Source organism: Aulonocara stuartgranti, assembly GCF_965226115.1.
Source record: "Aulonocara stuartgranti genome assembly, chromosome: 6".
Lineage (NCBI taxonomy): Eukaryota > Metazoa > Chordata > Actinopteri > Cichliformes > Cichlidae > Aulonocara > Aulonocara stuartgranti.
In genome coordinates, this window is record NC_138944.1 from 29,384,274 (window position 1) to 29,397,302 (window position 13,029).

The 13,029-nt window shown below is 41.5% G+C and overlaps 1 protein-coding gene across 1 annotated transcript; it reads right to left on the reverse strand.

Moving 5' to 3' along the window:
• Positions 1–1,367: 1,367 nt before the first annotated feature.
• Positions 1,368–6,295, reverse strand: cacng3a (calcium channel, voltage-dependent, gamma subunit 3a). The gene is made up of 4 exons (XM_082537830.1): positions 5,747–6,295; positions 3,953–4,036; positions 3,712–3,852; positions 1,368–3,013 (listed from the first exon to the last, which is right to left on the reverse strand). The coding sequence occupies exons 1-4, from the start codon at positions 5,955–5,957 to the stop codon at positions 2,448–2,450; spliced, it is 1,002 nt and encodes a 333-aa protein (XP_082393956.1). The 5' UTR covers positions 5,958–6,295; the 3' UTR covers positions 1,368–2,447.
• Between the last annotated feature and the right edge of the window lie 6,734 nt (positions 6,296–13,029).

Genomic DNA, 13,029 nt, shown 5'->3' on the forward strand with positions numbered 1-13,029 from the left:
TTCAACAGTTATATATAAAAATTGGTCTGCTGAAATTTTCAATAGATTCTTGTCCATTCTTGACTCTTGACCTTTTTTACCATGATTTCTGTAGAGTATTGCCCAAGAAATGTAAATCTTGATGTTAGCTGGCCTGATGTTATCAGTCTCTTTGGCTTCACCATTCTCCTTTCAGACACTGCAGGCTGGTCTCTGCTGGTAATTTATTCATTAACTTAACTTTTGTTTGCTTAGTAACTAAATCATATTGAAGCTTTCTGATTAGAGGCTCCAGTCTGTTTGAGGCATTAGTTTGAATCCTTTGTTTGCACTTTTTTTTTTTAACTTTTAGTAAAAATATTTGAAATACTACTTAAATACTTCCATATGGATCCTTGGACAGTAGACTCTGTGCAGTGTAGTAGCGATAAATAGCTTGTGGAGCTGAAACAGTAGCCGAAGTAGTCAGTTGTGCTTTCAGGTAATTTCTTGTGTGAGCGTATTCATAACCTACCTTGAATTCTAGCCTGAATCCCGTTGCTGCCATGGTAACACCTGAGGTTTCTCAGACGTGTGTCTGTTTGTGCTGCCCTGCCATCAGATGTAACGGAGCTAATTCATGCATGTTCAGGCACAATAAGGCCCTGATATTACTCAGCACAGGAGAGGTCACCTTTTTTTGATAAACTGTTTTTGTTTATCAGTATTGTTCAAACCTTTGCTTCTGTGCTGGGTTGTGTTTGAATATTCTCTTAGTTTCTCTTGCAAATGCCAGATGCCAGAAACTGAGATGTCCTGTACAATTTTAAAAAAGCACCTTTTGTGATGTGAGTTTTGAAGCTTTCTTTAAGGCATATAGAAAGTGGCATAACCATGAGGGCAGACCCTTTCAGTGGGCTTATGCACGCTCACATGCTACAAAAACTCACTCAGCCACACAATTAGACACATGGAGAGACAGAGAGAGTTCGAATGCACTTAATGGGGTTTCGATCTTCTGCAATAGGTCCACAAAAAATGAGGCTACAGGAACAGGACATTCATTCATTCATTCTCAGTTGCTTTCATGCGTTTTGTATTTTCTGTAAATGTTTCTATTTCCTCACGGGCACCTCTCCCTTTCTGTCTCTCTCTCTGACTGACTATTACTACACACACACTCACAAAAACTGAGACAAATCTATTTTTTAAAAGTTCAGTTTTTGTTTGCTTTGATTTTTCCTCCGAGTGTCAAATATACAGATCAGCTGGTTGCTTGAACTGAAACGATAAGTGAATTAACTGCACAACATTCTGCAACTATTTAAATCATCGATGGACCATTTTTAAAATTGTTCCAGTAAAAAACGACAAGGTCTCTCTGATTTCAACATCTCAAACAGCTTTATTTTCTTGCTTTGTTTCATCAGGAGATGCAATCGTTAAGTTCTGCGGTGCCAGCTTGTGAACCATAACCTGATTTAAATGTGACACATCTTCCCCATTAGGGCATGTCTTTGGGCAGTGCTGCAAGCCTACAGCTCCTATTTTAAACCCTTCCCTGCACGCCCTGTTCTGACCACTTCAACTTTTCTTTCAACAGTGCATGTTGGATCTCCTCCACCATGTCAAAATGCTGACACCTTAGCTTATATATAATTATGTGAAAAATGAAAAAGTTGCAGCTAGTTGCAGATTGAAGACTGGAAGCAACCAGTTCAGGTTGATTCCACCAGATATACTCTATTGGACGCTTCAGGTTCTAGAGTAGAGCTTCGCACTGAAGTTCTCATCCCGGATTTCATTCTGAATTAGTGCAAGCCCCTGCAAATATCTTAAGAAATAACTATCATTCTAATCCGATGCACTGCCTTCATGTGGGGAACTTTCACTCCAAACTGTTCCTTGCACTGGTGGAGTCTATTCAGCTTGTCATGGGGCAAGAGTTTGAGGAGACCATGAACAGGTTGCTAATCTGCCACAGGGGGTAACACAGAGAGACTGACAAATCAGAATTTAACATGCACATCTTTGGACTGTTGGAGGAAACGTGAGCACTCAGAGTCACAGGGACAACATGCAAACTCCGCAGAGAAAGGCCCCAGCCAGTGGATTCAAACCCAGGACCTTTTTCTGTGCAAACCACTGAACCACATAATGCACCGCCCATTTAATTCCAGAGCTGCAGAAGGAGCAGACTTGAAGGGGAGATTGGCTAAATTTAAACCAGACATGGTTTCTGCTTTTAATGGTTGGAGTAACTGGACTTTCTGATTGCACCCCAAGTTATATCCTGGTGTTGGACTGTTGGACTGACTCTGGGAGATTGTAATGGCAGTTTTCCCACTATTTCTTGACTGAAGAGTTCATAAAAAAATATTTGGCAGGCTAAGCCCTGCACTTGTCTACAATGTCTCTCTTTTGCAAGCAAGAACATGAGAAAGCTTATTCTCCTCCGACTAACGTTCAGCCTTACAGGGACTCTCTTCTTAGACAGGTGTGGTCCTCCTGTTGGAAGCGCAGTTTCCAGGCAGCATCTCTGTGTTGTTGTGAGCAGCTGCAGCTGTTAAATGATCCACAGCCATGTCTATCTTACTGTTTTTGAGAGGCGAGGTTAAAGCGTAGAGCATGAACTCTGAGCCCACTGACACTGGTTTCGGCAAACCTGCCATGGTGGTGACTTTAGATTCAGCGGAGATGGACGGCTCCCGGTCACGGCTGAGTGATGCTCGGAAGGAGTGCGGGTCCCCTGCGCTGTGGTTGCTCCTGTAACTGTACCGGCGGCTGCGGTTCTGATAGTAACGGTTGCGGTAATACGATGAGCTTCGAGAGATGGGCGGCTTCATGAGCGAAGGCCGGCCCTTAGTGCGCAACTGTCTGTGTTTTTCTATGAACACATGCACTGCCAGGACGCCCACCATCTCAGCCAGCACAAAGGACAGAGCTCCGAAATAAAAGGACCAGCCGTAGGAGTAGCTCTTCTTGTTGTCGCTCTGGCTGGGGTCACCTGAGTTGGCTGATATGTACACAATGATGCCAATGATGTTACTGAGACCTGCAGTAGTGTTCATAGAGATGAAGAGGGTCAGTCAGATGTTTATTTGTGGAGGAATTTTTGCAGTTGACTGACACGCTACATTCTATGGAGGACTAAAAGTGCAAAAATGTAAATTTAATTAGTTAAATTAAAAAAAATTAAAGACGCCAGTTAAATGCACCAGAAATAACAATAATGGTTAAAAAATGCTGAATAAATACAATAAGTAATTAAATATGATACCAATTCTTGTTTCTATTTGATTTTCTTATTTTTTTGTATTTTTGTTACCTTTAAATGAATTTCCATTTATTTCCATTATTTTCATTTTATTGTGTTTTTAAAAAAAAATTTTTATTTCCTTTTGCTGTTAATATTACTTTTGATGAATTTAATGATAGAGAATTATTGAGTCGTTCAATCATTATTTATTTTTGGCCCTTTTGATCCTCCATACAACAAGAAAGTACAACCATTAAAACACCTGAAGAAAATACTTTTTTTTAAAAAAGAAAAAAAAGATAAAATACCAGAAAGACTAACATAGAAAAACATAATTAATAACAGTAAAAAAAAAAAAAAAAGGGGGGGGGGGTATACATAAAATCTAACATCACTGACAAAAAGCTTTTAATTCTGTGTTTCAGAATTAATAAGGGACTGAATGAAGAGCCACAATAATAATCATGCTGCTGAAACAACTCTGTGTGTCTGACCTGCAGAGACAAAGAGTATACCCGCAGTGAGAATGACATTATAGCGTGACTTGTAGAACTCGCTGGCAGCTACGCAGACACCCCCAAGAAATAATAACCCCACACTGAGGATGGGGAAGAGGCTGGAGGCTCGTACCGCTCCTGTGCAGAGGACAGGAGAACGAGGGTATTAAGACACCACGCAAATACCTCACACTGTCATCACAGCTGTTAAAAGTTCATGCAATTATTTGAGACCCACGCAGTAAGTATTCAGCAGCGTCCTGCTCGTAGTCTGCATCGTCAGGAAAGTGATCGATGTCCTTGCAAACACCCCGAAATGTCCCTGAAAACAGAAAATCAGACAATTACATCATTTTGTAACAAAAGTTGCTCAGCTTTGTCATTTTCCCCTGTCTCCCTCTTCTTCTGTACTTGATGCAAATGTAAAATATGCACAGGTATCTTCTCAGGTCGGTTTTTACTCAACCTGTCCACCTTCTAACCGTTTAACATGAATCAGTGCCCTCTTGTGGCCCTTTACTGTGTTTATATTGTGCTTGTGAGTTATGAGCATGCCCAAAGAGTCACTTTATGGCTTCACTTGTTCAGCCTATCAGATTTTAAACCTGGAGGACACAGTGTTGCAGTGGCTGTCCACACTCACTCATGTCATGTGATCACTTTTAGTTTTAGCTTGTCTCAAGTGAAAAGACAAATATTCCACTATCGCTCAACGCTACTGTATATGGCACAGACAGATAATAACCCTCGTAAGCCGTGAAGGCTCTGATGCATTATAATGATGCCTGGAAATACAAACATCAGCCTTTGTAACCTTTGGCCGCGAGATGCCTTTTAGTATTTGCGCACACAGGATCGTATTGACAAATGTGTCCCTGTGAGCCCGCCCTGATTGACCAGTATCGATGATGTGGCTCGGTCCCCATGGTTACCAAAACAAAACTCATTCATTAACAACAGATAAGCTGCGGCGAATAGGGCTGAGAGAAAAGATGTGAGGTGTAAAGTTATTCAAATTATTGTCACATTAGAAACAAGAGATCAGATCATCTGTCTCCATCTGGCTCAACAACAAATTTGTCTCTGAGCGCTTTTTTCGTGCATCACGATTATCTTCATCTATCTGCCTGTTTATGGCTTTTTTTTGCAATGCAGGCAAACTGACCAACACGCAGTCACACCAGACTGTTAAAGCACTGATGACCTCTGCATGCTCTGTTTCCTCTCCATTAAACCTTTTTTAGGTTGGCTTGGTTTTACAGGCGGCAGGGGCAGCAGCAGAGGGAGGGGATGCAAGGGAAGTGGGAAGGAAATCGAAAAGCCAAGCATTTTCTCTTCATTCAGAAACTTAGCAAAGCAAAACAGAACCAAGGATATAGGGTGAGAGAAGTATTGGTAGTGCTATTAACGAGAAATGAATAATTAAAAATGTCATTTCTATCCATCATATAGCCAGGACTAAACCTTCTCTATAGTCTTCTTTAAGATGTGTCCTCATGACACCAGCAAACAATCAAAATCATCTGCACAGTGCAAGTAAAAAATAGTTTTTACATATTAGTCACATATTTATAGTTACAATCACTATAACAGGGTATTTTTATGTTGGATTTCTACTTTTCGTGATACAGAATATAAATACTCCACTCAACTGTTGAGTGCAGAACATTTTCAGGTCTGTAATACTATTACTATGTTGTAATACTTTGTAATAGTATTACTATGTAGCTGCTGTTGTATGATTTATCGATGTAGCAATTATCACCCGATAGAGAAACATGATGCACAGCTTTGTTTATATATTCAGCCCGTTAGAGACCTGCTTGTAAGAACCGACAGTGTTATTGCTATTTAATATTGAGTTGCCCATTTATATCCTATTTAATTTATTAGATTAACAAGTCATAGTCACATAAACACACCATAGTGCATATTTACTATGTTTAGATTGACCATTTTTGTTGTGTTTCACTCTGGGCTGTTTTATAAGCTTCTAATGTGAAACCACATGCAGGTGTAGTGTGACTCCCACCCTCTGTGCAGCAGGTCCTCCACAGACCGGAGTGGGTCAGGACCTCTTCGTTCTTGCGGACCGTCTCGTTGTCGCTCAGGGTCTTAGAGCGGCACACCCCTCGGGAGTACAGCCAATAGTCCGTTCCCACGGCGATGGTCATGAGGCTGAAGGCACAGAAAGCCCCTGCTGTGGTCAGAAGCATCAGCACACCCCGGTTAAACACCCTCATGTCTCCTCCTCCCTCTGAGGACCGAGTCTGGCAGAGTTTAGAGGTTGTTCAAAACTTTCCCTCTGTGTCTGATCTTTGAGTTGATCCAGGAAGGAAACTCCGAGCACATCTTCTGCCACCCCATTTTCCTCTAAACTATAAAACTTTGTTCACAAAGATGTTTCCATGTTAAAGGCACAGAAGCTTGATGTCATCTTGTTGGCTGTGCAGAACAAGTAAAGAAACGGCGCTGAAAGTTGGAGGAAATGATAGAGGAAAGTAGTCTGGAGAAAATGGCATCAGCGGCATGTTTCTCGACTCGTTCTAGTTTGTTGTAGCCCAACTCTGCACGGGCTCAGTCTGCAGAATGACCCCGCCTGTCTGATTGTATGTGTGTGTGCATTTGTCCGTGTGTGTGTGTGTCCCTGTCACTAAGAATAGCACAGGCCTCATGCAAACCAGTTCATAGTCCACCAGGTCAGCACCATGGAGAGCAGCAAGAGAGCAGAAAGTAGTGCGCATTATTTTCTGGCAAAGACACAATAAAACCTTTAACTCAGCCTAAAAACACTTCAATTTAGAACTGCAAAAAGGCAACTTTACATTTTAAATTCAGTCTTAAAGTGGAGATAAGTGCCCGTGAACACTACAGCAGAGCTTCTTTGGTCTCTCTCCTCTTTAGCCTGTAGGATGCAACATCCATATTTTTGAAAAAATACAAAAATTAGCAAATTTTGATTAATCTGACCAGAGAACGGTTTTCCACTTTGCCTCAGTGCATTTTAAGTGAGTATCGGTTCAGAAAAGATGGAGACGTTTCTGGATCATGCTCACATGTGGCTTCTTCTTTGTATGATTGAGCTTTAAGCAGCATTACTGGATTATAAAATGAACTGTGTTCACAGATGTCGCTTTCAGGAAGTGTTCCTGAGCCCATGCAGTGATTTTAATGTCATTCCTGTTTTGATTTCAGTGCTGCTTGAGGGCTCAAAGATCACAGGCATCCAATATCGATTTTCTGCCTTGTCTCCTGCACACAGCAAGATTTCCTCCAGATTCTCGGACTCTTTTGATGATATTATGAAATATAGATGATGAAATAAGTCTAAGTCTTCACAACCGTTCACTGAGGAACGTTCTGAAACTCTTTGCAGATTGAACCTCTACCCATCTTTAGATCTGAGAAACTCTTCCTCTCTACCGTTTCCTTTTTATACCCAATAGTCTTACTGACCTGTTTCCAGTTAACTGCAAAATATTTCCTTTTAGAACCACTTACTTTTCCTTCCCCAACTCCTCTGAGACATGTTGTTGCAATCAAACTTTTAACAGCAAATTTTCTCAATTCAAACATTTGATGTGTTTTCCATTTTATATTGTGACTAAAATATGAGATTTATGCAATGACAGGAGTCACCGCCTCCTTTCAAATTTAGGATCTAAATTCATCTCTTATATAAAGTCTTGGTCATTGTTACAGTCATGGTAAAAAGAAGAGCACAAACTGTCACTTTTTAGATTTTACATATGAGGATATGAGAAGGAAAATAATTTGAAAAATTTAAATACAACCTCAAACAAACAAGAACACATGACATATTACACTGTGTAGTTATTTAACAAAAATTAAGCCATAATTTTAGAAGCACTCTGTGGGAAGAAAACGTATCAGCGTAAGGAGCGGCCAGGTGCTGCTATTCAAATGCACTTGATTAAACGATCAGCAACAAGTGCGAACACTTCTACCAAAGCAGACGTTTGGCAGTCTGCTGCTCTGGAGCATCAGCAATGATGTTAGGGAAGCATCTGTGGCTGTCTATCAATCTGGGAAGGGTCATAAGGAAGAGGTCAGCAAAGAAAAAGTTGGATAATTAGGGAGATGAAGAAGGAGTTCTGGGAGGCTAGGTGTACAGCAAAGAGAGAGATGACAAAGGAAAAGGCTTGTAGTGAGTTGTGAGGCTGGACACTAAGAAAGGGAGAGGCAGAGGAAGGATGTGATAGAGATGGAAATGTACTAAGAAGTGAAGAGAGTGTGTTGAGAAGGTGGAAGGTGTGCGTTGAGGGTCTCATGAATAAAGTAAAAGAGGAGGATAAATGTAGGATAGCGAAAAGTGCAGACAGAATGGGGAGTGTCAGGGGTGTATCCTGACAGAAGGATAAAGAGTAAAAGGGAAGTTCAGGTTGAGCTGTTTGGAGACAAAGTTAAAGAGGGAAGTTTGGACCTGTGAAGAGGAGGGATGGTCGATGTTTAAGAATCAGAGGAGGGTCATGATGTAATGAAGGAGGACGGGCAGAGTATTGGTGTGACAGAGGACCCCTAAAGGGAACAATTGAAAGATGAAGCAGCCACATTTGGTGAAAACCAATCAGCACAAACATCTCATATCACCCGTCAAGCACGGTGGTGGAGGAGTGAGCATTTGGGCTTGTTTTGCAGCATCAGGACTCAGGCGCCTTTCTAGTTATTGAATCAACCATGAACTCCTCTGCGTACTAAAGTATTCTAGACTCAAATGCGAGGCCATCTCTCTGATAGCTAAAGCTCGACTGAAATCAAGATCTGCAACAGGACAATGATCCAATGAAAAGGAAAAAGTATACTTTCTCTGTGCCATGACTGTATGTATGCTGTATGTATAACCAATAATGCATAATCAGGTAGAAAAAAAAACATTTTGAAAACACTTTTAAATAGACAGACAGAACTCTCATGGGGCTTTTTCTTTGGCCAGGTTTACTCATTACATGTCCTTTAATATTAATATTGTCATCAGTATTCACTCCACAAGCATATCATACAAGTGATTAAAAGAATAAATGAGGATGTGACTATTTAAGGCTTTGCAAAGTGAGTGGCCATGTGTGTGAAGAAGCAAAAGCAATCAACCCCAACCAACGAGCTTCCTCGCTGTAAAATGTTTTGTTATGATCAATCACCGTTTCAGCTTCTCGACTAAACCGCACATTATTATATATATGTCATTGGTGAACTTGCACAGCAGGCCTTTGAACACAGTGTTTCTGTTGAGAAGTTAAATGTGCACATTTAATAAGCGTTAATAATAGTTTCCAAGGAGCTGTAAGCAGAATCGGGCTGTAATCCTCTGCAGATTCATCCGTCCAAGCGACTTATTTCATGTTCTCACAGAGCCATTTGATACTTATTATCACTACATCTATAGAACTGCTCATTATAGCTGCTTTAATTTCAAGAATACAATACAGATTTAAAAATCTGTATCGCTTTCAAGAACAATCCCTCCTCTCCATCGCAGACATAATATACATCTCGGTAAGAAATGAAGCACGATCACAAGATTGTCTTTGATAAAAAGGAGAAAAACACAAGAGAGCCAGAGTTTCTGGAATGTTTTATGATAATTCATTTTAATGCATCTTTCTGCAGGTGTCTCTCACGCGCAGGTAAAGACAGCGCATGCAACACATGTACACTGTCCATTTACACAATCCCTTGGTTGCTTAATAAAAGTTGCCCACTTCCTCCTCCTCCTGCCTTTTTGCATAGTTAACACTTTACTCCCCCATCTTTTGCCCTCCCTCTGTCTTTCTCGTCTTATCACATTTCCTTAAAATGATATGAACGTTAACCAGGGGGGAGGGGGGGACGGAGATCAAAAGAAGATTTAAGGGAAGGAGGAGGAGGAGGGGGGAGAGAGAACGGGGGGGGGGGGGGGGGGGGAATAGTAGAGAAGTGCACAATAACATGAAAAACACTTCTAGCTCTACATCCCATTCCTATTCACACATACACACAAACACAGGTCATACAGCACCGTTACATCGATACGCTCATTTACAGACAGCCAGACAGTCTTTGCTCCGTGCTTTGTAAAGCAAACTGTGTAGCCACGCATATTCAAAACACTATTAAGAGATACAGCATTCAGAGTGGGAACTAAAACTTTGATTTGGGATATTTCAGAACTGACTCTGGACACCTGACGAGGTCCCCCCTCGTTGTCCGAGAGGTTGAAAGCAAGTCTTTAAACTACTGGACCAACAAACATGGCATGCATAGAGGAGCGGCACCACAAAGACTGTATAGGCCTACAGCACTAACCCACCGCATACGTACACAGTGCCATAGAGAAAGAGATTAAGCTAGAGAAAGACGTCTTTAAATATCTCTGCCGAAACAGGCATTTGGGGTGGGGGGTCTTTTTTTTTTTTTCCTTTTTTAATTTTTCTTTTTGCATCAATTTGGAAGACGAAACGTGCTTAAGACTAAGTTCAGGACTAACTTAGACATGAGGTTATAAATCAGAGCTTTTTGAATTCAAAACCAACCTTGCTCCAAACCGCAGCCTGCACAGACACACGTGTGTGTGAGTGAGCATGTACATATTGATCATTGCAGGCTCATGATGCAACTTCCACAGGCTGAAGAGAAGAAAATCAAGTAAACAGACACTCTTGTTGGTGATCAATAGAGCACATACACACTATTAGCACATTCACTGTGACTCTTGATCACCGCTCTTCGTACTGACCGGCTCACTGTGAGGTACTGGGAATGCTAACCACCTGGAGTTTTCTGGAAACTGGCAACCAGCGGGCTTTGTTTCACACTGCTGTCTGTGTGTTTGTGGAGCTAATGTGACGGTTTATGATTGCCCAGTTTAGATGCTTGTGTGGGTCGAGACTGAAGACGGCGCGGCTCTGAGTCCTGATCTGATGCTGGATGGGTCTTTAATGAAATGTGGCTGGGCTGTACAAGCTGGAGTAAAGTCCGGCCTCTAACCAGCCGGAAGTCATCAGACTTGTATGATGAATTCTGGGTTGGTGTAGGAGAAGCCTTGAAACTCGTTCTGGTCAAGGTTCATGATGAAGAGCTTGTCTGTTGGCGTCAGCTCCACCACCATCTTTGTAAACTCCTTGTCGAAGTTGCAGACGTCTCTGCGTGTTTTCTGACACACACACGCACAAAAAAATAAATAAAATAAAAACAGAAAGAAGGAAGAAAGAGAATAAAGTTAGAGCGTATTTGTAAAAGAGGTTTGTTTGTTTTTTTAAAAAGGCGGTTCAGACAGAGGGTTGACAACAAGGAATTAGAACATCTATGTTAGAAAAAGCACAAAGATGAAGCGTAGAGGAGGAGGCAAATACTTGTGACACAAGCAAAGACAGTTTGATCATTGCCAGAGGTGGGACAAAGTCAGTGTCTAGTGCCTGAAGTCTAGAAAGTCAAATTCAACGTGCAAAATCATGTGATGAATTCAAAATCAGTCCATAAAAATACTAAAATATCCTGAAAACCTCCTTCAATGAGCTGCGGTCTGGTGTTTTTGGCTTAAAGTTTATAGGCCTCAGCTCCACTTGCTACTCTTTTTCTGCAGTGTAAATGACCAATGATGGACTGATTATACATGTCCACAGTCATGACACTTTAACTGATTGATGCTGCATCATCCAGGTAAGTAAATCCTAAAGATTGATTCTGGTCATCTGGATGAGGATGTACACTTCCTGGACAGGGAGGAACGCTGGTTTGAGTGCAGAGTCAAGAAAGCCATTTACATGGAAAGGGAAAGGGGGGGGCCCTAAGGGTATATCTTTTGCCATCTTAAAATGCTGAGATTGCAGCCATTCCACTCGCCTCTGTCAATGGGCCCCAGGGTGGCTTGCCATCACCAGTGTGTGAATGGGTGGATGACTGAATGTGTAGAGCGCTTTGGGGTCCTTGGGGAATGGTAAATGGCCTGTATTTGTATAGCGCTTTACTAGTCCCTAACTCTCTGTAAATGGTACTCATGGTCTTTGATCAATGGTCATGACAATTTGTGCATTAATGATCAAGGAACTGACCTCACAGCCCATTGTTCATTTATTGGGCTGGTTTCAGTTATTGTGCAAATGTACTGTTTATAAGGTTGGGGAAACCTGCAGTCAGCTGAGACTGAAGAAGTCACCTGGATGAGTGACTCCTGCTGAAAACGCTGCGGTCAGGTGAACAGAATCAACCTTTTGGGATTTAACTGATTCAGTTTTTCATGCTTTCAAGTTTGATGTCAGCAGCTTGTAAGAGCAAAGCTTTTAAATCCAAACTGATGATCTGAAGTCTGCAAAAACGCTTCGTAGAGCTGAGGGCAAATGAAGACTCTTGACCCCTTGAGTTTGTCTTAATAGGGAAACTCTGTGAAATGGTCATAATGTGATTATATTGATCAGGTCAACTTTAGTCTTTGGGTTGAGGTGATATAAAGTCATTTCAGGTCAAAGGACTTAAAGTTACAACAATAATCTAACATTCATATGAACACTCAAACTGATTTGGTATCCTGATATCCTCACTTTTTCTTACTGGTCTTTTAAGGTTTCCTGTCATCATCTGTTTCAGTGTCCATATGAGCATCTGGCTATTTTTTTTATGAATCAGTCGTGTGGGCTGCGTGTGCGTTTTGATGTCAGAGTCCAGTGTAGTCCACACCTCTGATCACTAGTAAAAGGTGGCACCACCAAAACTGTTAGACTGAGCACAACAGATCAGATTCCAAATAGACTGAGAAAGCAAGTGGATAACAAACAAAACACACTCTGCGGACGAACCCAGAAACACAGTCAAAGAGACCACCCTGAACAACTTCAACAGCACAGATGCAGAAAGACCCAAGACAAACTTCCAGAGCCAGAGAGAGACAGAGGAAATGTTCCAGTACAGAGCAGACGAGGATCGATAAAAGAGACCTGCTGAGGACCAAACCACAACCGAAAGGATTTCACACAGGGAGGTGAAGCAGTGAGCCCAAGACACACGAGTCACTCACACACACACACACACACACACACACACACACACACACACACACACACACACACAGTTTTAGTTTCCTACCTCCTCGTTTCATCACAGGGCTTCCAGCTGAAATGACTTTCCCCATCTCTACCAATGGTCCACGTGTTCACCATTAGTGCATGAAGCAAGTGTATGTTTGTGGCTTCAGAGTGTTTCATTGATTCATTGATTAAAACTTGGTGTATGGAGACTGAGTAACAATAATCACACAGTATATGTGGATTTATGTTTTTGATAACCCTAAGCTCTTCAAATTATAAATCGGACTGATGGTTTATG

Bases quoted from the DNA above. Each gene is read 5' to 3' on its own strand.
- cacng3a (XM_082537830.1), bottom strand. From the start codon at position 5,957: ATGAGGGTGTTTAACCGGGGTGTGCTGATGCTTCTGACCACAGCAGGG. The intron at 4,037-5,746 runs GTGGGAGTCACA...TTCTGTTTTCAG, and splicing joins GAGGACCTGCTGCACAGAGG to GGACATTTCGGGGTGTTTGC. The intron at 3,014-3,711 runs GTCAGACACACA...ACACTACTGCAG, and splicing joins TATACTCTTTGTCTCTGCAG to GTCTCAGTAACATCATTGGC.